General features: G+C 44.7%; 1 protein-coding gene across 1 annotated transcript in view; it reads right to left on the bottom strand.

Annotated features, from left to right (window-relative positions):
• The window catches only part of MAML2 (mastermind like transcriptional coactivator 2), a 222,260-nt gene that overhangs the window by 69,538 nt on the left and 125,329 nt on the right, over positions 1-27,393 (bottom strand). Inside the window, 3 exon segments of the mRNA XM_082054091.1 lie at positions 1,588-2,270; positions 2,273-2,291; positions 2,293-3,042. Of these exon segments, the coding sequence (XP_081910217.1) occupies positions 1,588-2,270; positions 2,273-2,291; positions 2,293-3,042 (1,452 nt within the window).

Genomic DNA, 27,393 nt, shown 5'->3' with positions numbered 1-27,393 from the left:
CAGAGTTGCTCTCAGTGTTTTTATTCCTTTCCAGAATGTGACCTTGCATATTTTTTTTTTCAGAAAAAAATAGTAGTCTTTGCAGAAGTCCTGCCTGTCTCCCCTGTGCTGACAGATTGCTGGAAGCTTCATCATGGCTGAATAAAAGAACTGTTAAAATTCATCTCCCTGCCAGTCTATTAAGAGAATGGGGAAATGTGCCTAAGAGAGCAGTAGCACAAGACGGAGAGGAACAGCCATCAGAGACCTCCTGTAAAGCAGTAAAGCTGTAGCTGTGCTCGCCTCCTGCCAACGTTCCTTCTCCAGCATCTCCCAGCAAAGCAACGTCTCCCCACCCACTCTGAATATTTCGCCTCATAGCTCTTGCTAAGGGACTTACTGTTTGAGAAAGTTGTGGTTGGTTCATCAGGGAGTTTAAGAGTTAAAAGGAGATGGGTTTCCGTGCATACAACTATATTAAAAACAAACAAACAAGCCAAAACCAAAACAACAACAACAAACCACAAAAAAACCCACAAACCATCAGACTGTTCACCCAAACAGTTTGGCCAAGAAACTCCAGTTCTGAACAATTCATTCAGAATGCTGCTTCTCTGGGACTTTATGGAAGGCTTAGGCTTTCACTTTTCAGTAGTTTCTTGTAGCTGATTTTCACATATAAGAAATCCACAATGATCTCCACACCCATATTGCCACTCCATACCCTCACAAGGCTTAAATGTCCCAAGATCAAACACACCTTTTACTTGTTTTGTACCTGTTTTTCAGTTTCTGGGGTACAGTGAGGTTATATATCCAAACTTTGGTTGGCAGGTCTGAAACTTGGGATCCTGGTGCACAGTGACTTGACACAGCAGAGCTGAGCTACAGTAATCAGTGGTGTCAGAGCACTGGCTCATGACAACACCGTGGGAGCTGGCCGTGTGGTATATAATTGTAGATGTATCTGTGGCAACCTTGACCTTCATATCTAAGCATGTATAATATTTTATCCATAGAATATTCCCAGAAGTGTGATGGGTGTTTATAAAGCTCACAGATAAGTCTTAGTTTTCCTTTGGCAAACAGATAACAAATGTGCTAACAGTATTTTTGTCATGTCTGTCAAAAGATATCTAAACCCAGAATTTCCTAACCTTGCCTCCCTGAGGAAAATGATGGCATAAAAACTAACATTGTATAATACATTATCTATGATAACACAGGAATTCATTAAAATTTTGCCATTCAAAAGAGCTTAAATTTTTGTAAACTAGAAAACTTGGGTAGGGGTCCAAAACAAGCTTGCATCTGCCCTACTATCTCACCTTTCTGACAAGTATCTACATAATACAGACATATTCACTCCATTGCATTAAGAAAAAAGTGTTATGAACATGTCTTTCTTGAAATACTTGCTGATGTCCATCCATGATATACCTGAATAGGTGCTAAATGTGCCATCACCAGCTCAATTAAGTATGTGCTGAGATGGAGATTATCTGCCACCAGTACATATCTCCTGGAGGAATAAGGCCAGGCTGGAAAAGCCTTTTTACTACTCAGACCAGAAAGATCCTGTAAGAAATAAGGAGGCATTTGCCTTACCTGTCTGTGCTGCTGGGAGACGGGATACTGCAAACCTGAGATTTGCTGGCTTTGCTGCATTTTCTGAAGCATCATTTTTTGCTGCATTGCTAGGGGTACATTAGGCGGCCTTTGCAGAGACTGGTTGGGGAGAGGCTGAGCAGGTTGCGGCTGCTGCTGTTGCTGCTGCTGTTGCTGTGGCTGTTGCATGGGGGCTGAACCCTGTGCCTGCTGCGTGTAGTGCAGAAGGGTGGGCTTGTTTTGGGAACCCAAAACTGAAGGCATCTGCTGGTTTGTTTGCTCTGAGTTAAAGTGAAACAAAGGCTTTGTGTTGCCATGATGCTGCTCTAGTGGTGGCTGAGCGCTGTTGATAAAGTTTCTATTCAGGTCCTGAGGCTTCTGTTGCATGATTATGTCCATGGGATTGCTCTGGGCAGTGGTTGGTTTATAAACGTAGTTGTTCAGCCCTTTCGGCTGGTTCCCATTGACCGGTACCCCAAGCATCGCTGAGCTTTGTGGGCTGAACTGCTGCTGGCGAAAAGAAGGACTGGGGATTTTCTCTTGCACGAAGGGTCCAGGCGAAGGTCCTGATGGAGACAAGGTGGACCAGTTGGCCGTCTGGTTCTGCTGCTGCTGTTGCTGCTGAATCAAGGCATGCTGCTGCCGGTTGGCTGCGATCTGTTTGAGCTGCTGTGCATGAGACACCTCCTGCCAGTTAGGCAATGGCCGACTGGACGCAGAAGAAACCTGCGACACCTGTGTTTGACTCTGAGGCACCGAAGGGATGGGTGAAGAGGTGGACATGGCAGCGGTGGCCATAGTGAAGGCTGGACCTGTAGAAGAAGGCCTCATCTGCGGGGAGCCCACAGGAGCCTGATTCATGCCTGGTGGGTATTCACTCTTTATCACCATCTTATCCATCTGCAGAGATCTCACAGGACCCCTCTGGCTTTGCTGCCCAAGGTCAATGTTGAATGGCTCATCTTGTTTTATTGTAGCATTTATCATATTCTCTAGTTCAAGATCACTCATTGGCGGGACTGATATGTTAGTCAGTTCATTAAAGAGCTCCTGAAGATCCAGATCCATTTGTTCCCATGCCTCTTCCCCATATCTGTTAGGGAATGTGTTCTCGTGGGATGTCTGGCCATCTAAGTGTTTGCTGCAGGACATTGTTTCTCCTGGTTCTTTCTTTACCTCTTTCAAAGTCATGTTAAACATGCCATTCCCACTAGCATGTGTATTGTTTGCTAGGTTGCTGGCCTTTCTTTGTGACCCTTGCCCCACAGACATAGTTCCTGACATTGACTGGCTTTGGCAATTGTTAACATGTTGTCCACCTTGTCCCAGTGAGATATTATCACCCACTCTTATCCTCTTAATGTCCAGGAAAGAGCTCTCTGAAACACCATTGGGCCTCTTGTTGTTGACAGGTGACAGATTGACCACCAGTTTTCTCTTCAAGGAGCCTTGGAGCTGGAAGAAGCAGAGATTAAAAAAAAAGTCATTAGATGACACCAAAGAAACAATCTGTAATCTATTTGCTAGAATTATCTTTCAAGTCAACAGGCAAGTAAGCAGCACTTACTACAGAAAGCTACTCTGGACTTTGTCAGTCAATGAAACTATGCGGAACTGCAGGAAAATATGCTGCGAGACATCTCCCTGCCACCACCACCCCGTCCTTCTGGCCACCAGCATTTTTCAAGCATTGCTGCCTCCAATTGATCACAGAACCCCCTTTCCCCTCTGGGTGTGAGGCTGCCAGAGCTGTAGCTGGCAAAGCCCAGGACATTATCTGCCCCAGAGTTCTCCCTTCTAATTGTGGCAGCCAGATCTGAAGTATTTTTCAGTAGCAGAGACTAGCACAGTCACAAATTCTGCCCTATCCAGTGCTGCAGGACTGCACTCTCATGATTTTGGTATACGATCCCAAAGGCAATTTTTGACTGCTGTAGAGTCCAAAAGTCCTAGGAGATATTTTAAAGGCACACATGAGATCCATGCATCCTGATGTCACACAGGTTTATACTGGCCAGGGATGTATATAATTAAAGATGTTAGAAGTTAATTTGTTCAAAACTGAAAATGAAACCACTGGAGCCATGTCAGGTTATGTCAGCAAAGGGTCTGGTTCATAATGTACTGCCGGATTATTTTACAGAGATGTCTATTAATACATTAAGATCTAATTGTTTATGTGCTGAAACACATAAAACACATAAAACACACAGACCACGCAACACTGCTCTGAGAACTGTAACTCTATTTCCTTTCCTTGAATATTTACAGCGATACTTTCACGTGCTCACATGAAAGCCTTGTGGGCCTACCGAAGGAGAAGAGGTTCATGGCCCTGTCCACCTGATGCACGCTCCTCTGCCACACCAACCCCTACCCTGCACACAAAACAAAACTGTAGTCCCATGAACTGAAAAGTTTGGGCTGGTGCAAGTGCCTTCAAGAAGAACTGCTTTGATTTCAGAACCAGGGTTTGTACAGCACAGATAGCTTTTGAACAAGCAGAGCTGTCATGTCTTTAGCTCCGTACATGAACGGCGCACACCAAGCACGGGACGCGGTGAACACGCAGCCCTTGCCCTGTCGGCACACACGCTGTCACCGTCAGCTGTGAGCAAGGAACTCTGCAGGGAAACACGGCTCATCTTCTGCTGTCTGCACCTGGGCAGAAGTGCACCGGCCTTGGAGGCAACAGGACAATGTCATCTGGCAAATACCTGTGTGTGCCAGTGAGAAAATGGTGCCTGTACAAACTGTGATACCTTGGGAGCCTGTGATGGGCGCAGGGAACACTGAGAACTCTAATTTTCCAGTTAAGTGAGGAAGGATGATTCATGAGATCTTCAAATCACATCCTTTGTATCATGCTGTTTCAAGTACAGAAGTCCACGGACACCTAATACTGTTGTGGCCCCCATTACCCTCAACTTCAGGCATATCTATAGGTAAGAGCTCTTCCCAGATAACTCCAGGCACGAACACTTTTATTCTGGTGTGAATACCAGTGAGCTGCTTGGGAAGAGCTCAGCTGACAGATACTTCCTCAGTACTCACCTGTCCTTCCATTGCATCAGGTCACTGAGTTTACCCTTTAAAATAACACTTGTAATTTCTCCCTCTGACATCGAAAATCTCATCTCCTGTCTCAAGTTATGCTTCCAGCATAGCCTTTGAATCACAGATTCACGTTTTCATTTCATAAGGACAGACATGCTGGTGCCTAGTTGTACAAGTCCTCAGACCCGGTGCCTTCAAGAGTAACCAATTGTCATTAGCTGTTCCCTATGGGGAACATTTTGGGTGGTCACTTGTGAAGTGCACAGCCAGTCTTTGGTTAGCGTGTTCCTTCTGACACATGAGTCACTGTACTTTCCTTTGCAAAAAGAGACGGTAAGCTGCACTTCCGTTTCCCATCATCTTTGCTGTCAGTGCATTTATTAGAAATCATTGTCTTGCCCCCAAAATTGTCTTCCTGGGAAATGGGGAAGTCCCCAGCTCATCAGCATGTTTTGCTTTCAGATGTGCTGCTCACAGAAAGGCTGAACAGATAATGAGTAAATATACCCTCTGCATATGTTTGTGCTTTATGTGGCTAATATGCCTTTCTGAGATAATTTTGCTTTTACTTGACATTTTGAATCAGAGGGAGCTGTTTAAAATGCCTTCACGTTTTCAGAGCACCTGCACCAGACCTTCTGATACAATTAAGAATGCAGGTGTTGCGCTGTGCATAGTAGCTGCTTCTCTTCTGCACTGGAGCTCGCTGCTAGCAGATGGGTGAGCTGTAGTTCGCTTGGTGACATGCACAACTCAGCAGCAGAGCCAGGGAGAGCACCGTGATCTCCAGACACATCCCTTAACAAGCGTTCCCTCCCCTGACATGGGCTGGAGGACTCCTGGGTTCACGACATCTGCGCTGCTATCGTGCCTACCAAAAAAGGCACTATGCAATTCTTGTTCAGGCTTATGACATTTTCCCCAAACCATGCAAACACTCCCCTCTGAATGCTGACACCACCTTGGTCCATAGATGCCCCCACCTTAAAGCAGTAATGAGACTGAGGGAGGCTGCAAAGGTGCAGGGGACTGTTGGGAGACTTCACTGAAGCTGCTGAAAAGGTCCCACTTTCACAAGCCCCGTGAGCCAGGGGTGTGGAGGGCAAGGGCATGGGAAGGACGTGGCAGCCCACGGGGATAAAGACCCTGCCCCTCCTTGCATCGAGCTGTTACCAGTTTTGTGTCAGGGCGATTCTCAGGGGACCGGTCTGTGTTTGTTCAGTGAGACAAGCAGTGTCCATCACAGTCTTGCTATTTCATCCAAGCGCTGTTGTCTGTGGGGCGCTGCCGCCCCAACATTACGCCTGTTTCGTTTTCAGAAAGGAGCGGACCAGGATTTGATCACTCAAATCTTTGCAGTTTTCTAGCAATCACATTTTTCAACTACTGATTGAAAGTCAGTACTAAAGCCCTGTTCCACAAGACAAGCAGACGCTTCAGAAGGTAAAACAACAACAACAAAAAAGAGTTTGCCAGATTTTGGGCTCCATCTCTTCCAATTTGCAAGCTGGGATTGATTTGGGTCGGTAAAAGTAAAGCAAAAGTTCCTGTAATGCACAGGCATGTTCCTCAGATCAAACAGGCTCGCGATGACACATCTCAAACTACTCGAACTGCGCAACACTGAAAGGCTCTGTGATGGGAAATGAGTGACATGTCAGTAAGTGGGAGAGGAGGAAACCCTCCTTGCACAGCTCCATCCTACAGGCAGGTGGGCAGCACTCTATAAACCATCAAAGAGAACATCCATTTCCTCCCAGCCCCTGTTATTTAAGACCTTTTGCTGAGCAGTCTCTGGTGATTCAGCATGTGTTTGCGCACTTAGAGCGAGGGACTGCTGGATGCACTGGTGTTCTGAAGTTAAAACCTCACAGGCTAAGCCTCTGGAGATCACGTTTGCGAGACGCTGCAGTGCTGTTACTGGCCAAACAGCCCAGGGACGTTAAATTTAACAAGGGCAAGTGTAGAGTCCTGCATCTGGGCAGGAACAACCCCAGGTTCCAGTATAGGTTGGGAGATTACATATTAGAGAGCAGTGTAGGGGAAAGGGACCTGGGGGTCCTGGCGGACAACAGGATGACCATGAGCCAGCACTGTGCCCTTGTGGCCAGGAAGGCCAATGGCATCCTGGGGTGTATTAGAAGGGGGGTGGTTAGTAGATCGAGAGAGGTCCTCCTTCCCCTCTACTCCGCCCTGGTGAGACCACATCTGGAATATTGTGTCCAGTTCTGGGCCCCTCAGTTCAAGAAGGACAGGGAACTGCTGGAGAGGGTCCAGCGTAGGGCAACGAAGATGATTAAGGGAGTGGAGCACCTCCCTTATGAAGAAAGGCTGAGGGAGCTGGGTCTCTTTAGTTTGGAGAAGAGGAGACTAAGGGGGGACCTTATTAATGTTTATAAATATATAAAGGGTGAGTGCCATGAGGATGGAGCCAGGCTCTTCTCGGTGGCAAACAATGATAGGACAAGGGGTAATGGGATCAAGCTGGAACACAAGAGGTTCCACTTAAATTTGAGAAGAAACTTCTTCTCAGTGAGGGTGACAGACACTGGAACAGGCTGCCCAGGGAGGTTGTGGAGTCTCCTTCTCTGGAGACATTCAAAACCCGCCTGGACATGTTCCTGTGCGACCTCACCCAGGCGTTCCTGCTCCAGCAGGGGGATTGGATTAGATGATCTTTTGAGGTCCCTTCCAATCCCAAACATACTGTGATACTGTGACTGTGAACTCCAGAGCAAACCCTAGAGGTGACCTGGTCTAAATGACCCAGTGAGACACCATAATCCTGTGCAGAGGGACAATTAATTTCTATTTACAACTTATTCTGAGTGTTAACAGGGATCTGAGGTGGCTTCTTCTCTAATGCTCCCTCACACTAGGAGAAATCAGCAGGAGTTCCACTGAGCTAATAATTAGGGCTCATCAAAATCTGCTATCAGATTATTTATCTTTTTGGGGAAAAAAAAAAATGCACTTTTGCTTGACCTTTCTTTTGGATTATTTTTTTTTACTAAATGTAAACCTAGAGGATTTTGCTGAAAATTGATTATTTTTTTCCTGGCTCAAAAGTTTTTTGAGAAAATAGAAACAAAAACCTCTTTGGTGCAAAAGCACAATTTGTCAGCGAGAAATTTTAGACATTGTTTTCTCCAAAATATCCATATTTAACAATATATTAATCATATCTTCGATCCATTTCTGACATTACCCACATCCATTCACCTTGTATTCCTTTCCACAGGGACCAATACGGCCAAGAAGAGAATTCATATGTGGCAGCAGGAAACGATAAGAGTATCTGGTTTCACTTTCATTTAAAGTCTTACTTTTTGTGCACTTCACGCAGCTTCTTCAGTCAGAGCGCCTTTGCAATTTGCTTTTTGCTTCATTTAGCAATGTGTAGGAGCTCAGAGCTTGACAAAAGTCCTCGGTTAACCAGCCTTTAGTTTTACAGCTCTCAGGACAAGTAAAACACAGCCTGTCCCTCTGACTTGCCCAACTATCTCCATAGTGCCTGCAGACTTCAAAAAAGATTCATTTCCTAGTGCAACCCATCCTTGGCCTTGTGCAGAGATGTTAGTAACACATCTGACGGTCATGCCAAAATGTTTATAGGCAGACACTTAAGACTGGCCCAAAACACCAAAATGTTCCAAGCAAACTACAGAGAAAATATCAGCGTGATAATTGTAAGTCTGCAGGAAGGGAAGGCAGAGAGGAGGAGGAGCAGGTGCCTTCAGCCTCACACGGCTGGTGAGCGCGGCAGCCCGACTTACAAGCTGGAGATGTAAAAGGAAGATCTCCTGCCACCTTTGTTTTCTCATCTCTAGTGAGGTGTGCAGCTTTCTTAGCTTGTGTAGTGGAACAACAGGGACGACATTCGTAACATGCTGCTAGCTTAAACCCCAAGCGATTATCACACTTGGTTTGTAAAGCAGGCAGCGTGGCAGCATTAGCAGTTCATGTGGAGTAATACTTCTGATATTGAAAAAGGAGCTTTGGATTTTATGCTTTTAATATAGAAGCAGCAGACAAATCTACTTTAACGGGTCTCTTGAATCTCCTAGACTTTCTCACAATATGTGCTGACCGTATCTATGGATGCACCGTAAACAAAATCCTTCATGTTTCTGTGGACGGGAAGGGTAAAGGAATTACATGAAAAATACAGAAAATATTTGAACAATGAAAGTGGCCAAAAAAAAAAAGCCAAACCCAAAACATTCCAGAGGAGGAAAACATACTGAATGCTACTTCTTATTTATGTTGTGAAAGTACCTTCGCATCCCAGGGCTGGACCCAGAGACCCACCCCCGGGACTCAGGGCCTGATCCTGAATGACAGCAGCTCTCATTTTCGAACTAGTGGTCCCAGCGTTTGCTGCCAGCACTGTGCAGTGCCACCTCCTGCGGTGCCCGGGGCTGAGCGAGCTGGGAGCACCTCTCCAGGCTGGCACTGAGCCTCTCGGCTCTGCTGAGCCGCCCTGTTGCAGGCGTCTCCCCAGCGTGCAGGAGGGCCAGGTGGCCCTCTCCTTGTCTTCTTACCCCTTTGGCCAGACGTGGTGGCCGTGGTGACACACACCGTGGCCAGCTGCAGAGCCACTGAGGCAGCCGGGGCTGACACGTGGATGAGGAGGGGCCACTGCCCTGAGCTGCCACCTCTGGGGCCACCACAGGTCCTAATGCCATGATCACAGGCGCACCCTCATGGCCTGGCTCTGACTACAGACACACTTTTTAGGAACAGGCAAAAGGGGTCCTGTTACTGCTTTTTCTACATATCTTCTGAAATCTGGTGTCTCTGGCTGTTCCTGCTCCTCCCCACACCCACGTCAGGTTCACCCTGACATCTCTCCTGAAGATCTCAACAGCATGGTCCTCTGCTGAGCACCTCTCCCCAGCCTCTCCGTGCTGCACTTTCACTGCACAGCAAGAGGGTATTTATTTTTAATCTTTTGTCTTCATTTGCAGCTTCCACCTGACATGGCTGAGAATGCAAGCGTGACAGATGTCTTCAGAGAGATTTTAGCACTGCAAGTTCAGAAAGTCCAACCTGCTGGATGACGCTGATCTGGGAAACAACATTCATTTTTCATGGAGGACTGCATGACAGAGCGGAGGCCCTGGGCACAATAGGCAGCAGCGCCGAGAGCTGGTGTGTCCACACGGCACCGTGGTTGGCTCAAGGTGGTCCTACCATGGTCACAAAGACCTGTGCGTAAGGAGAAGATGCTGTGTCCCACTCCAGCCTGGTTTGCACAGGTTCAGCTCCAGGTGCCTTCTCTTCTTCACCCACCCCAAGAGGGTCTGCAGGAAGGGAAGGCAGAGAGGAGGAGGAGCAGGTGCCTTCAGCCTCACACGGCTGGTGAGCGCGGCAGCCCGAGCCAGCACACCTCCACCCTGCCCCACTCCTCTCCCATTTAATGAATCGCTCCCCAGGCCGCTCCGCTCACAAGGAGCAACGTTTGCTGCCGTGAGGGGTTTGCTCTGCACATCCCAAACCGTCCCACCACCCATCCCTGTCTTTGTGATCACAAGACATTTGAGGAGAGACTCAGTGTCCATAAAGGATCTCTAGCACTGGCGGCCTCATTCTGGCCGATCCTGAGGCATAAGCACCACTGTCAATCATAATGTTGATTGAGAGGTAACACAAGCTTTTCTCCCTGTTTACTGTAGTAAAAGTGCTGCTAAAATGGAATTTATGGTAACAAATAAGGATGTTCCTTGGCTGACAAGTATCCACTTAATTCTCATTAGCTGGAAATAAGGCTGGAATAGTAATCAGTATGTTAGAAATCCCACCATTTACCTTCGCTTATGGAACAATTACATATCTTGCCAACTGAACATACCAACCTAAAAATGCATCTATATTATTCACAGTATACTGCCTAGAAATAAAATGTCAGGGCTTTGGTCCAAGTTGCTGAAGCACAACAATTATATATTTTATGCAGATTTTACATCTGATGGATTATAAAATATCATGTCTAGCCACAGTCTTTTAGAAGAATAGGAACACAGAGAAACAATAGCACTTTAACTAGGTCAAGATTGCTAATCAGAATGTAGCAGTCATTACTGTGTGCAAAACAAACAGGCATGAAAGATCTGTATTTCTTATCCTGCAAGCTGTGTATTTGTCTTCTGGATAAGTCTTTTCTGTTTTGTTCCTTTTTTTTTAAGATCCTTTTCAACCATGAATAAATTAACAATCACTTTATGTGAAATCTACAGAAATTTATGTCAATGTTTATTACCATGAAATGTGGAACAAAGTGTAATGCAACCTGAGCTTTGGGAAATGCGACTGCTTAACTGATCCTATCCTGATGAGAAGGAAATACAAATGCATTATAAATGTTGACAGGATGATCAGGCATGTAAAAGAGGTCATCCAACACCACCCTCCACATTGTTTACCAGTTTCATAAGTCAGCTTAAAGTATTAAAAACACATACTGTCTTGCACAGGAAGCTCCTAATCCTTCAAAATGTGACTGCTGTTATTTGATTTGCCTTTTAGAGATCAATAGCATAGCAGATTTCACCTAAAGAGAGACCGCTGAGAGCAGTCTGGTCCTGGTTTTCGGCCCAGCATCACTTCCAAACTGGTTGTGTGGAGGCTTTGTAACTTCATTAGAGCACATATTCATGCCCACACATGGGCTTTTATTACCTGTCTAAGCACCTATCTCCTCTGCAACACTCTGTATCAAAAGTTCAATAAATGGAGGAAGACAGCAGCTATCCATCCAGCCTTGGAAAATAAGGAAATATTTAGACTGTTTCTTCCTGCAAGTCAGTGCGTCACACAGGACACTCATACCAGCTGTTTGGCCTTGAGGTCTTCTGCAGAGTAAGTTACAGTTCACAGGACATACAGTCATCACTTCTTGATTGGAAAAAAGAGAACCTTTCGGCATATCACCCAGTCGTGCTTCCAGCATTGCCTCTATCAGCCAGGACAAGGAGGGCCAGCTTGAGAACCGCCTCCCACCGCTGCATCAACCGAGACTCTTAATGAGCAACTACCAAAATGGCTTCTTGTTAGGAGTCCTGATCCCCCACCAAAAACTGCAGTGAAGTAATATTTAGGACTAAATCAGGCCTGTGGGAAGAGAAGGCTGCTACACCTGACTGATGGCTGGGTTTGACCTGTATTATAATAGCATCTTCTCCCTGCCTCTCCCCATCATGCATGTTCACCCCATTAAAAAGGACATAAAGTAAAAGCAGTATTTAATAGCCATTTTCAAAACCTTCAGCTTAAACATGCCAAGTGCACCCCACCAAAAGTTTGACATACATGAGCAGAACAGGCAAAAATTTAGAGGGTTTTGAAGGCAAGTAACGACAGTGATTTAAGAGCTTTGAGGATACTTCTATGAAAAGAACAGACAATAGAAGGGACAAATAAAAGAGAAAATTATGAAAGTTTATATAATAAGACTGTGACAGATTAACTGCAGAACAAGTGAGTATTTAGCAATACAAATGAAATTATAAACATTATAACCAATGTGGTTAGAGTCTGAGGAATTACATGGCAGGTCCAGAGCTCAGCAAGATCTAAAGAGGGACTGAGCATTTGTTCGGAAATGGGAAGATACTGACTTATGAAAGGTGATGATAAAATATTTAGAAGGGGATGTGACATATTAAACATCACGGTTCAAACCAGTCTATGGTCCATGGCAACTGGCTAAAATTGTCAGCGGGCAGGGGAGAAAGAGTTAAGAGGGAAGAGTAGTGGTTTTTGCAGGCCTGTCAAGGTGATTGTGTATCTTCCCCAATATATTTGTCACTGCTATCAATGAGATGCCACAAGGGTTTAGAAAGGGCACATATCTGGCCATGTTTCAGAAGTCCTGTATTTCCAACCCTTTAGAAGTCTGGAAGAAAACTGTAAATATGGAAGTAATTTGACCAGTAACTAAATGTTTACTACTAATTATACTCCTGAGTTTCAATACTAGCCCAAAAGACACAGACAGAATGACAGAACAGGAATGAATAGTAAAAATCAGTCTGAGAAAATGGAAGATCATTAGCAGGTTACAGGATCTCGAATGCCTTATTGCCTCAGACTAGCACATATTGCCATTCAGGTGATTTTTCATTATCTGGTCTGTCTTTGAGTACCATCTTGATTATTTTTAAGAGAAGGTTGAAAGAATCTGAACCCAAGAAAATGGCCAAAGAGGGTGAATGGAAATTTCTGGAAACAAGCATCCACCCAGGAATCCACTCGAGGAGCTGGAAAAGGTCAGTGTAGATAGAAGAGACCAGGAGCAGTATGGGATAAGGAAAAGGCACCTACAAGCTAAAAACAACTTCAACCACTCAGGTCCTAAAAAGCTTACAAGATCATGCTAAAAAGGGATGTGAGAAATGACAAGCGGAATGGAGAGGATGAGTGAAATATGTTTGCACAAGTAGATAAGTCAAATGCACGGCGATGTCTCTGAAGAAAGTGAAAATAAGTTTTCTGGCATTCTTTTTCTCTCTGATTAGCAAAGAGAATATTTGATAGTACGGAGCATCCAGCAAAAGCTTTACTTTTTCAAAATGATTTGCTTTGGCAAAAGGAGACAACATCGCAATAGGATTTGTGTCTCAGGCTGTTTATTCTGAACCAGACACCATCATCACATGGTTTGAAATGTAACATCAAACAGTGTTACACTGGTCACGGAATGGGTAGGAATCACAGAATGACAGAACGTTTGGGGTTGGAAGGGACCTCTGGAGATCATCCAGTCCAACCCACCTGCTAAAGCAGGGTCACCAGAGCAGATCACACAGGAATGTGTCCAGGTGGGTTTGAATGTCTCCAGAGAAGGAGACTCCACAACCTCTCTGGGCAGCCTGTTCCAGGGCTCTGGCACCTCAAAGTAAAAAAGTTTTTCCTCATATTCAGATGGAACCTCTTGTGCTTCAATCTGAGGTATATGATGACACAATGTGGTGCAAAGAAGAGATAAAAGAGGGAAAGAAAAGGTGAGAGCCATGCCTTGGCCTGTCTGTGGGACATGGGCTCAATGACAGCGCCCTCAGCAACCCTCAGATGGACTGAGAGGCTCGTGGACACTTGCAAACCTCCACAGTGAGGAGACAACATGGTTTGCACACCACAGCCTTTCATCCCCTTTGTCCTGCCCCTCTGCAGCAAAGCCCCGCTGCCGAGTATACACCGGGGGCTGTGGTCAGTGCTGCTGACTGAGGCTGTCAGTGCGACCCTCAGCTGCGGGCACCCATGTCTCCGCAGCCATCCAGTCCCCTGGTCTCCAGAGCCTTTGTACTGAATGCCTTTATCCTGACTGCAGCTTTCTTCAAGGAGATTGTTGGTCCTGAACTCCGCGCCGAGTCCCACGAGACACAGTGGGATGCTCAGTAGCTGATGAAGATCCTTCCAGTAGTTCTGTGCGGGAGCCCATCCCCGCCAACTACGCATTACATCAGCTGTGGTGGTAAAACAAGAAGGGTTGCCACAAAACTGGCAGGTCTTTTTGGCCACTACGATAGTTTTCAGTGAATGGGACACAAGTGGATTCACTACAATTGATGCTTCCTATATGCTGTATTTCCGAGGTGCACCAATCACCGGTTGAGTGAATTCATGCAAACAGAAACAGCACTGAAAAAGGAGCAGCTCTAGGCCTCTCAAAGCTAACAGCCATTCTCAAAGTCCTATTTACCTCTGCAGTAGCCTTGAGTCAATTGTGATCACTGACTTCGAAAATTCAAATTGAGAAAAATTCCCTGTTTGGAAACACCTGAGTGGAATAGCATCTCCGTCCTCACACAACACACTGTGACAAGGGGACACACTCCTGCAAGACCCAACACAGGTACCACAACCATCACAAGAAACAGCATTCCTTTGGCTGCACAGTGAAAATGGCTCAGCTAAGGACTCTATTGATCCCTCAACTACGACTGAGCTTTGTTGCATCAGTGCTGCATCACTTTCGTAGTCTACATGTTGATGATGCATCAGGTACGGCCAACAGCAGAACAGTTCAGCTGCTCTTCTGACTTGGATAAGGAATCCAGGCACCTACAGTAAGCACCCACCAAGAGTCATACAGAGGAAGCCCTCTGCAGTCACATAGCTCCATAGCTGGGTCTCTCAAATTCCATCTCTGCAGACCACTAACACAGTAGAGAGTTCATTTGCTACTTGTCCATTTACCATGTTATTCACAGAAAAAAAATAAAAGTATTGTGGCAGGGGTCTCAGTGGAGAGTTCCTGAGAAGAGCTTCAGGATCATAAAATGACGCAGCTGTAAGGGCATATCTGGACATCATGTGGTCCAGGCTCTGCTAAAAGCAGAGCTACCTTCAAAGTTACCTCAGATTGCTCAGAACATTGTCCAGGCAAGTGCTGAACACATCCAAGGATGAAGACTCCACAACTTCTGCTGGCCCCATTCCAGCTCCACCATTTTTCCTTATATCTAGTTAACAACTTGTGTTCCTTCTCTCTCATCCTTTTGTTGTTCGCTTCTAAGATCTAGCATGTAACGGGAAAACTTTGAATGCAGAGTGAATGGGGGAAATTTATAAATTTGACTTGTCTCCAAGTCAACTATATACATGATGAGGGAGGAGGAAGAGATGAAAGCCATAAATGACAATGTACTTGAGAAATATCAGTCTCTGTTTCTACATAGACTCCTTCAGGGAAAGCATCAGATCAGTAGCTTTTAAATGACATAAACAACCAAAGGTTTGACCAAGCAAACTGATTCTGCATCAGATGAATCAGAGTTGCTAAATGATACTTTTCCTTAAGTCCATTAAATTGACTTTGCTGGACTTTGTTTCTCTCTCCTTGATTATAAGGTTCCATGACAAGGGCTTTATCTCAATATATTTTTCTGAAAAATACTCTTCATGCATTTAGACATTGTCAAACACATTAGCAACAAGCCTTGTTTCCCAGCTAAATTCCAAAAGACATCGATGCACATTCAGCGCCTTTGAAAAGCAGACATCTATTTAGGTGCCAAAATATGGATCCCAATGTACTTTAGAAAACACTAGACTGGATAAAAAAATAATTTTCCATTTTGAAAACTAATGTGAAACCTTTCGCCTTTACAGCACCAGTTAATGGTGACTAGAAATCATTACAGTCAGAAGGCTGCAGAGCAAACTGCTATACATGAAACCCTGGAGGCAGCAGACCGGTTCCTTGTGGACAAATGACCACATCATTCTTGGTGCTAATTAGTTCCTTTCGCTCTTCCTATGCTCCCCTTTCTTTCATAAGCCTTAGCTGGGAAGCTCTGGGTCAAATGCACTCAGAGGGCATTCACCAACTTTCCACTCTCAGAAGGAGCGGCTGAAAACTCAGGGTTATCAAAGCACTTCAGTGAAACTTGGCTTGCATATTACTTAGACTAGGCTTGCTTTACTAGAGACATATTTATTCTCATTTATATGAGAATATACACGTTTTATAGCCTATTAAAATGTCTGCAAAAATTCAAAGAGATCTCTGTCTAGAAAAAAAATGTCTGTCTTTGTTTGCAGCAGACTTCTGTCTATGGTGGTCTGTACTTAGGAGAAGCCTTTGGAAAGGCAGGACCTGAAGTCTTGTCTGGGACATGGACCAAATCTGAGCAGTCCCAGGACAGTTGTTGCTCTGGTGGGCACGGATGAGTTAAGTCTTTAGGTCACTAATCAGGCACCTTTCACACGCACTTTAAAAAACAGAGGTGGGAAAGCGTTTTGTCACATTCCCCAAGCCAAATTCAAATTGCAGGGATCCCATATATGCTGGTATTTGTGAATCTATACTGAAGACCAATGCCACAGTGAGCCATATTTTCTACTGCTGTAAACAGATGCAGCTACAGTGACCTGTATCAGTGTTTTATTAAGAACCAGCCCTGGAGCCTGAATTCTGGATTATGAACCAGCATTTACTGGAAGTGCAGATTGCAGCAGGAACTTTTGTTGGATGTCTATTGCAACAGACTCCTCGCTTCTTTTTAAAGTGCCTCTGGTGTTGCAGGCTTCTAATAGGGGAACACAATGGAGCTGGCAGGAAAGCAACAGCTCTTCACCAGCTCAGAAGAGAAAAAAACCTCAGCAGTCCTTAAGGATACAGCACTGCTAGGTAACTGGGACAATGAATTAACAAGGGCTGACTTTTCCCTCCTTCTGTTCTCAAGGACAGTAAGTAACAAAATCTGGCAGGCTGAAAAGTCCCCGCTCGGAGAAGAGAGACAAAGAGGCCGGGCTGAAATTCATCGTGTCAGTTTAAAAAGGCAGAGTTTTGCATTTACACAATATGCCCATTCTTGTTCTCCTTGACTCATGGAAAAATATTGAACATCGGACAAGAATGTAGGAATGTGTCTGGTGTCTGATCTCCACAAAAATCTAAACGCCGTTTGCATTCATGTAAGAAATAAAGAGCGGCTGTCCAGGCTCCCTTCATATGTTAAGAAAATAACAGCAGTGATAGCAATATCATTATAATAACAGCAGTAATATAATTTTTAAAACTGTCTATGTAAGTAGTACAAATAAAGCACGAACCCAGGCTCTCCGAGCCCTTAATCCCAAACACAGCTCCGCAGAGCTTTCGCGACCATTTGCCCGTCACGAGCATCACAAAGGCGTCTCTCCACCGACTGCATCTGAAGCCACTGTTTGTTTTCCTGGATAGCAGAGGTTAAAGCATTTTATTACGTCTTTTTTTTTTTTTTTTTTTTTTTACTTTAGATGCCATAATAGTTGCAGTGCCTATATTACCATCTATGGCAGACAGTCTGCGTGTCTGCCAGCTGTCAGGCAGCCTATTCATCTCCAGTTGCCTTTTGCCTACTTTCTGCAGCAGAAGAATTTCCCTCCATTTGGTTTCATGGGCTGGAGCCCTGTTCCCGCCGACATTTCTGCTGCTTGTTTTTAAACACAGCCTGGCTTCAAGCCTGGGGGCCATGGGAGCCCACAGCCCTGAGGAACCTGTGGCTCCTGTGTCTCATGGAGCTTGCCAGACGGTCAGCTATGGCCTCAGGTCTGGGCAACATCATATAACTGGCAATATGTGACTGGGGGTTGCTGGATAAACTCAGTTGTTGACTGGATGAAGAGGGAGCAATGGTGGCTACTCTAGGATTCCCTAAAACACCCTCCTCCTGCTTGCCCCATGGCAGAGCTGTGGAACCTCTGCCTAAAACCCCTTCTTCTTTCCTCCCTTCTTCTCATCCACCCAAGGCATGTGGTCTGCATGGTGGGGATATTGGTACACATCCTGTTATGCCACTCCTGACCCAAGTGTTCCCGGAAATCCCCTCAAGTACCCTCCAGCATCTTTAGGCAATAATAAATCGCTAAAACATCCAATATTGTGGTATTTTACCAAAGCCTGGTTAGCAAGTAGGAGTGTCCAGGAAGAGAGAATGGGCAGGTCCCCAGGCATAAAGACCAGACCCTGCAATTGGGATTGCCCTGTGCTATATCATCCTTTACGTAAACAAATCATGCTCCCTCTTAAGAGAGCCCCTGAAATCAAGAGAGGCAATGCTGGTATCTGCTGGCTGCCTCTTTCTGCTCCCCAGTACACTGGTGATCTGAAAACCTGCAGACCTGCCTATTTCCTGACCCACGGCATGAGCGAGTGACTCACAGGACGTGGAGGGAGGATGAACAGCTCTGCCAGACCTTGTGACAAGGGTAAAACAGATCACTCAGTCGCATGAGGCTTGTCAAATCGGTGTGTTTACTTTAACTTGTCCTTGTTTATTTTAATTTTTCCTAGGTGTGACCCAGCTCATGGCATCCTTGCCCAGGCTATGAGAAGCCTCTTGAAATTTCAGTTAGAATCCCAACCCAAATGGATTGGTCTCATAGTCCACAATTACCAAGCTCCAACTCATGGGCTGTTCTCCCTGCCATTTCTGCTTTATGAAATCACCTACAGAAAAGAAACGGCACCTTAGAAAACCCCCCCCCACACACCCCAGCCAGGAAACCCACAACCAGAGGCATTTGCCTACCTCCCTGCTCCCCGAGGAGCCCAGGTCTAGAGCTCCTGAAGTCAACAGAAAGGCTGTTGTAGACATCAGTGTGTCTTGGACCAGGCCCCAGCTACCCATGAGAAGAGATGGGCTTTGCATCCAGATGGTTAACAGCTTTAACATACAACCGCTGCCTTATTAAATCTACAATAAATTAAATGAACACTTAAGACATTCTACTGAAAGTGCTATTGACTGTGGTAATTAAATCAAAATACCCAATTAACCACACCAGAATAGGAAATGAATATATCATGGGGCACCACTTTGTAGCGTCTGAGCCAATCAGATGTTGTCTATACCTTAATTTGGGCTGAAATAATTTTTAAAGGGAGTTTATGATTATTTGGAGATGTGTTTATATAGCATATGCACATACATATATATATACATGTGTGTATATATATATAAACAGACACATATTATACTATTATATTTAAGTCTTCTGTCTGTGCTCTCAGTCTTACATTGGCAGAGTCATACTTTTAATTCCAGGTCAGCGACCATCTTCCAAGATAAACTTGCACTTTATTAAAACATCTAAATCAGAAGGATTACAAATGTCCCACAGTGGACTTTTTTTTTTCTTTATTAAGAACATTTACATGAAGGTGTCTGTAGTTTCAAAGCCATTTCAGACTGAGGCCAAAGTGAATGCTTGGCAAAAATATAAAAAAATAGAAAGAAAAAAAAGACCCTTTTTTCTCTTTGTTTAGCCTGTGCTGTCAGGTCTCTGCCTGCTGCTCTAACCACAGTCACCCCAAAGCAAAAGTTTACCTTTAATTAAGACATCTGAGTGTTGGGATTTTTCGGCTCTGAACCTCCCTCCCTTTCCTCCCCCTCCTTTTTTCAATCAGGAGTGGAAAATTTATCTCACCTACAAAGGTATACGTTGCCCAAATGTTGATAGATTGCAGTGATAAACCTTCAGTTCTTCACTCCTGGTGAGTCTCCCGGTGGAAGTTGCTCATCCATCCCCAGTGACATGGTGGTTTCAGGGCTGCCTTAGCTTAGAGGGGACCTGGGCACGGCCACCGCACCCCGCTCACCCAGAGATGTGCACGAGGCCCTGACTCTGGTGTGGCCTTTGTTTGGAGGGGCATTTGCTCTCCACAACTCACAAAACTGCAGCCTTGTAATAGCAGCACTGGGGATGACAGAAGGCCAAATCGGGTTACCATCACTCAGTCCTACTGAGTTATTTGGGTAGTGGCAAGAGGAGTTATTTTTAATGACTTCACATCCCAGCTTCATAGGCAATAACCAGATAATGTCTATGAGTCCACAAGTCTTAATCTTCAGCTCAGGATCCAGCAGATCCTGAGAAAACAGAGATGTGACAAGGTGGAAGAAGTCTTCCAAATTTGGGGGTTTGAGTAGGGAACACACTTCTTTCCATCTCCTCAGCCATCCCACTCTTCCTGGCATTGCCCCCAGCATTGCCTCTGCCTTGCCTGGGTGGTGACCAGGTCCCATTCCTGCCTGGTGCTCCTAATGGTTTCAGTGTCTTGATGCTCAAGGGACAAAGCTGGGGCAGGTGGCTCTCCTTGATGAAGCTGGACCCTATGTCCCTGTGGGACTGCGTTGAGAGGCTGGATCCAGCAGTTTGGATACTGCTGTCCTCCACTCAGGCTGTGGAGATGACAAAGGCAGAGGTGGTTCTGTAGAGTTTCAGAGGGCCCATACAGATACTGTTCCTGTAGGTCCCCTCTTTGCTTTGGTCACATCTCCATTTTGGCCACTTCCATATGTACTCTGGACCAAACTGATCTCTTATTGTTACTCTCCTCATAAGTGGAATTGCAGCCCCTGTGGCCCTTTGCCACTGTTTATGCTGGCAGAGACCAGTGGATATTGGCAGGCAAACTTGGATGGGATTCACATAATGAGAGGGCAGGGGGGGAAGAAAGGGCACACTGTGGCCCTCAGTGCCTTCGCTTGCCTTGCATAGAGCGTGTCCGTGGACAAAGGGAAAGGAGGTCACAGGTGGGGTGAGAGCTCTTCTTGCTGGTCAGGAGACTGGGCCAAGGCAGGTTTTGAAATGCTTAGATCTGAAAGATACCTTAGATCCTGGTAGGTAAGACCTGTTCTGTCTTGATGCAAGATGCCCAGCTGGTCCCAGAAGCTTTCTTCTGTTCATCTGACAACACTTCTCGATATATTGTGATGTCCACCAGACCTTGTGAAGGAGAGGTCATACAGCCATGTCCAAAACATGCTGGAAAAGATGCCTCAGGCTTCAAAACACGTGGCCAAGCTTGAGCAGCAGGAGAGGCAGGAGAAACAAGGCTGCTGTTGACCAAGGTGGCCCACCTTTATGTCTGTGTGATGCCCAGTTAAACCAGCTCCAACTGAAGTCATCAGAAAACTCATATCAGGCCCCAAGGCCAGTCCTTGCTGCATCAGAGCCTAAAAGAAGAACGTGGCCCAGACTGTCTGGCTACTATTCAAAATGGCTCTTAGTTATAAAGAACAAATTGTAAGTTCTCATGTAATGTCCCTGGCAGAATCCAAACTTGTAAAAGAAAAGCCTGTAAACATCATTCCCACTCAGGAACTGTTCAGCGTTATTTTCTGACCCCGATGCACTTTGACATATCGCAGAACTACGCAGGTTGAATCTCACCCTGTCCATCCTGAATGACAAATTTCTAAAGGTTTCTCTCCTTTTCTTTTCATCATTGCCTAATACGAAGAAACGACTCATTTTGCTCATGTAGATCTAAAATGGTGACGTACAGCTTAGAAAAAGTCAAGTACAAACAGGGAGATTATGAGTAAAAGCAGTTTGTCAGCTCCCATCCTGCATTTACCTGCAACGAGGAGGGGTCCCCAAGCCCGTACCCTGCACTGAGCCCCGGGGCTGGGCCTGAGGGATGTGTTTATATGCCAGAGGAACAAAGTAATGTTACGGAAATTCTGCAAATGGCTTTGCTGAATTTTATTTTTGCATTTTCCAGCTCTAAGTTGAAAGGAAGCACAGCTTCTCCGAACCTGAATTCTCCTCTGCTGGCAGATTATTTATTAAACAGTGATGGTAGGCTGAAGCTGTTTTCACTTAAGAACAGTTCGTTCAAAGCCTAACAGAGCAGCAGAGTTGCCATAGTTACCTGAGCAAGCCCTCAGCACAGCACAGTTCCTTCCTACAACCCAAGAGTTTAGGTCAACTTGCAAGTATGTCAGACAAAGCTTAATGATTTGCTATTTCATGCAAGCGAATTGCATACACCACGTGAGAAGGTGATGTGCAAATGCTGGACAGTGTTGCCCCACATGCATTTTTTTGCCGATCCAAGAAGGTGGAGGGGTTCACACCAGCTGGAAATTCCGCAGGGTATCTGGACAGCTGGGGAGGAGCTTGGAGTAAAAACACTTTTAGATCTTGGCACTAGTTTCATCCGTCCAATCCAGCCCATCATTAACAGCTTCTGTACAGCACTGCTCTTCCTCTAGGGGCTGTAAAAATGAACAAAACCTTTGTTCAACCTAAACTTCCTTTCCTTGTCTGCCGTTCCTGCAGACTTTCCATTCTAGTGGTCCTATTGTTTCACTTGGAAATGTCAGAGAGCCGCACAGCATGCCCATTTTATAAGGAATATGTTCCATTTTAGGAGGCCAAAATCGTACACAGTGTTGTTCCACAATTAATTTACTTGAAACTTGCTTGGGCTCATTATGGCTTGTCTGAAATGGCCTTCTTTCTTTCTTTCTTTCTGTCTTTTCTTTTTTTAGGCCCCCACATCTGTATTTAGATTGGTAGCTACCACAGGCACGAGCTTTGCACCTGAACAAATAGGATTGCTGAGGACAAGATTAGTTCCTTTGTGCTGGCCGATTTGGACACTGGGCATCTCAATGAATGGGCATTTTGCTTTTGAGCATCCCTTACTGGAAGAAGGAAAAAAAGAGTAAATACCCTGATTGTATCGTCTGTTAAGTGGGTCATTCCTACAAAGGCGACGGGAAAATCTGCCTTCCTACTCATAGTTTCCTTCAGTTCTCCTTGCTGTAGCACTAGAGAGAGCAAAAGGGAGAAGAATGTGAGAAGAGACTCAATTCTCCTGAGAATCTGGTGAAGTTGGGCAATCCTCAAACAGGCAGCCATACATCACCATACTGCCCAGGTTTCCATATTGCTCTGTCCTTTTCACCTCTTGGCCTCTTCCTCCAGTAGCTTTTTATCACGGTTTCAGGCCTAAATACATCCCTGCCAATCAACACAACTGCAATTTAATTTGAAAGTGGGTGATGTGAGCACAGCGAAAAGTAGTCACATACTCTGGCCACTTCTGTCATTAACAGCGTAAGTTTTGTGAGACCGCATTGGCGTGTCTTGCTAAGGGGCTGTGGCATGGGACGGATAGTGTTGCTGACCTGGGACCAAAGACTCAGAAGGATTTAGGCCCCTAAATCCTACTCATAATCAATGGGGATTAAGCGTCAAAGCTGAGCAGCTGTCTAAACTCCTCTGGAAGATCTGAGGCTGAGTTAGAAGGTGCCCACTCAAGCAGTCCTGCTCACCTCCACTTCCCTTTCTGACCATATGGCTGACATGCATTTTAGAAGGTTTGGGTTTAGGTAGGCATGGTGCCATTCAAGTTGAAGATAGGAAAGAGGAAGGGGGGACAGAGAATAAAAGAGTAAATAATGAAGCAGGGAGGTAAGGATGAGAAGGAAACATGACAGGGATAGAAAAGCAGAAAGAAAAGTGAAGATGATGGGAAGTTTGGATGGGGAAGGAAAGGAGCAATCTAAGGGACATGGAAAAAGAAGGAAATTATTCACCTGGGAGAAGGAGGAAGAGGAGAGTGACAAATCTGACAGTGTATGATTTAGTCTGAGGAATATTAGTGAAAAGAAAACATTGAAGGAAGAGATCTGCACTGGCATCCCAGGGAACTAGAGAAGAAAGGGAAGATGAATGAAGGCAAAGGAATAAAGCATTGCAGGCCTGAGACGTCGTTTCTCTGTTTTGTGGCAGCAGGTCCCCATGCCCTCAAGCCATCTCATACATGAAGTTGTTTCTCACTATGAACCTTTTTGCAGGATGCACCCACGATATGATCTAATTTTAAGTATGATGGTTTTATAGTTCCTGGGTGGATGATTGGCACAGGGGACATTTGATCGCCAGACACAATAGGCATGGAAGAGCACCATGCCATTCAAGTTCTGGTTGCTTGGAGTCTTTGCATCTCCCTCCTCACCCCACCGACACTAGGGCAGTTCCAGTCGGATCTGACAGACTGGCAGGAGTCTCAGAAGCAAAGCTCTTACACACTGCATGAAAACTAGCAGCTGGGAAGAGGAGAACATCCAACCTGGGGTGCAGACATGGGAAGGGTTGGTTGAACTCAGCCGTATTTGTTCAGCAGAGGTTGGCACAGTTACAAATTGACCCAGCTGGCTTCTGACATCTGCCCAGCGAGGATGTTATACGACACAGGAGAAGGAGCTGGACGCATTATGGTTGGTAAGAAAAAGCAATATAAAGGGACAATGACTCAAATCTGTAAGAAACCCAGCTGCTTTTTCTGTTCTTTTATCATCTCAATTTTTAGAGGTAAATTACCCTGGATGATTTGGGCCATAAAAGCTTTTGAGTCATCTTCACTATTTAGCTGTGAAAGATGAGACGGTTCAGTTCAAATCACTCATCTGAAGGCATGTTAAATAATTAACAGTATATGGTCTGCAATGCTATTTACCATCCCACAGGGCTCCTAGTCCTCTGACCTTGTAACAGCCTTATTTCATAAACAATGCTCCGCAGGACTGCACCCTGACAAAACTTCTTAAAATAAGGAACTGTAATTCAATATCAGCCTAATCAATATGTGTGGGGGAGAAGGTAGTTTGTGCTGGTTCTTTTGGGCCTCAGATAAATAGAGTGTGTTAAACAATAGGCAAAAAATGCAGGGGAAAGAAAGGGAATGCAGTATACGCCAGTGCCAAAGCTTGAATACATTCATACAATGTAGTAAACTAAGGTCACTGCCTTTGTTAAGAAAATCTTGGCAAATTGTATCTGCTGTACAGGTCAGGCAATTATGTTCACAAGGAAACACAAACTTGCACGTTATTTAATGTTTCCAGCTCTGTAGCGCAGTCCTACGTCAGATTAAATATACAACATCCCGGATGAGTAATAGATACTGCTGAACACAGTTTTAATGGTGGTAGAAACATTTACGGCAAAGTTATGTTTTCACTGAGAAGAGCGACCTCTTTGAAATGGAAAAAAGTTGAGAATGACTCAAAATAAAATGGAGTGCTTTATTTTGCCTCTTTCCAAGTTTTCTGTTTCATGCTCATTGTTCTTTAACTTTGTTTCAGGTTTACTGTTTCTGTGTTTGTCATTTCATTTCAGGTTTCCCAGGGCTCTCAGCCCACGTCAGCCTCTCTGCTCTCTGACTGGCCAAGTGTCCTTTATCACAATATTTGTCAAATAGTTAAAAGATAAACTAAAAGATAATCACTAAATGCTATGAGTTGACATTAGCAGGAAACGAAAATGCCAGGTCATTCAGAATCTTGCAAAACTAAAACCTTTTCCAGGAAACAAACAAACAAACAAATCTATATTTTTTCTACTTTTATCTTGATTGAGCTGAACTGCTAACTGTAGTGTGCAGCTTTTGGCTGAATATGATCTTGGCATCAGAAAACTAGAAGGTGGCAAATACGGCACCCATTTTTTAAAACGTTGTAGGGAAAATGCTTACACCAGGCAAACTATAGATATAAAAAATTGTAAGGAATATCTTTAGGTGACAGCTGGATGAACAGGATCTACTGGAGAAGTCCAACTCAGCTTTGGCAAAGGAAAATTGTGCTTCACGACTCTAGTTAAGGTTCTTTGAAGGATATAACAAGCATATGAACAAGAGGAATTCGGTTGACACAGCTTCACTGGAAAGCTTGTGCCCAAAGATGCTCAGCAAGGTCACTTCTTAGAGATGCTTAAAGAAACTAAGCTGCTGTGGGGTAAGAGGGAAGATCTTCACATTGATGCATCATTGGTTAAAAGACAGAATGGAAGGGTAAGAGCAAATTATCAGTTCTTACAGTGAAGGGAGATTACCAGCATCCAGGTGATAGAAGAGCAGATGAAATCTAATATAGACAAATATCAAATCCAGAACATGGGAAACAGTTCTTACTCTACAGTGATGGGCCCTAAACTCAGTCTTACTCCTCAGGAATGAGGTCTCAAGGTCAGGACAGGCAGCACTGTGAACATCATCTCGGTGCTCAGAAGTGCAGGTGCTCAGACAGCGAGCTGAATGCCAGCAAAGGAACAGAGCGCAAAGCAAAGACACATCTTGCTGGCACTGTTTAAATCCACCCCCTGTCTCAAAAAGAACATAATAGAAAGAAAAATATATGGAGAAGGGTGAAAAGGACAGTCAAAGGGAAAAAACAGCTTACACAGAAGAAATAGTTAAGTAGACTAAGATTTTTCAGCTCAGGGAAGAAAAAAAAATGACGGAGGAATTTGATGCAAATGTATAAAACATGTTGCATGGACTAGGTGAACACAGATCGATGAATCTTCCAATGCAAGAGTTGGAAGCCATCATGTAAAATGAGCACATGGCAAGGCAAGAGCAAACAAGGAGGTCCTTATGTAAGCCACAGCTATGCAGCTATTTTTAGCAAGATGTAAGTTTAAATGGGTTCGGAAAGCAACTGGATACATTAATTGAAGAAAAATCTATTCAAGCTATTAAATGCAAATAGACCATTTATTCATGCTTAGCCAAAGATGGCTGAAGGCTGAGAGAGCACACTGGGGAAGGTTAATGTATGCCTGTCTGGTTATTATGCTCTTCTACTAAGATCACTAAGAGTGATCTACTGTGATCACTAAGAGTGACCACATACAGAACCAGACAAACCTTTGGTCTTAGCTGGTCCAAACTTCTTATTTTCTTAATTTGTGACTGCGCTGAGATTTAAATCACAACATTTTAATGTGACTGTGAAATGAAAAATTGCCTTTTTTTTTTTGCTATCTCCATTTCAAACTGCTCTCAGTTTGGGGATGAACATACAGAAGGAGTTGGGAAGGAATGCAAGAAATTTTTAGGGTCTCACCTCTTCTGGCCTGCAAATGTAGTTTGTTTTACATATATTCACAGACAGGAAAACAGAGCTTTCATGTGGCAGAGATCATTGAGTGTAATATAACAAACACTAATGAATGCTAATTAAGGGATCTATTTCTGCAGACACGGTTGGTTCTTTTCTGTACTGCATAAAGCAAGCTTCCAAACTCTTCTGTCATCACTATGCCTGAATTAACCCACTGCAGCACAGAAACAAACTGCTAGAAAATGTAATGGTCTGTCCGAAGCATCTCCCTATGCAGCTCTGAGGCCGAGTCCATGGTGCTGCAGCCTTCACCTTCCAGAGATCAACTCAGCCATGACTTCCAGAATAAGTGGGAATGTTATTTCCCTTGGGTGAAATCCCTTGAAACTGATGGATATGTTGTTAGTGGAAATCCCAACGGGGCTAAGATTTTACTTCCAGTGCTTTCAGTTTTGAGAACACCAAATGATTTAGTTGTAGTTGTGTATTCTTGAGCTGAAAGCAGTTCAAATCTAAGAAAAAGTTTGTCATCTCCAGCCACTAAATACTGGCAGGTTAAAACTTCCATTTAAACACAAAGCATGGATGAAAACATGTTGTTCTGCACTAA

This window comes from Streptopelia decaocto, assembly GCF_964273445.1.
Source record: "Streptopelia decaocto genome assembly, chromosome: 1".
Lineage (NCBI taxonomy): Eukaryota > Metazoa > Chordata > Aves > Columbiformes > Columbidae > Streptopelia > Streptopelia decaocto.
This window is presented reverse-complemented; position numbering and strand designations above follow the sequence as displayed.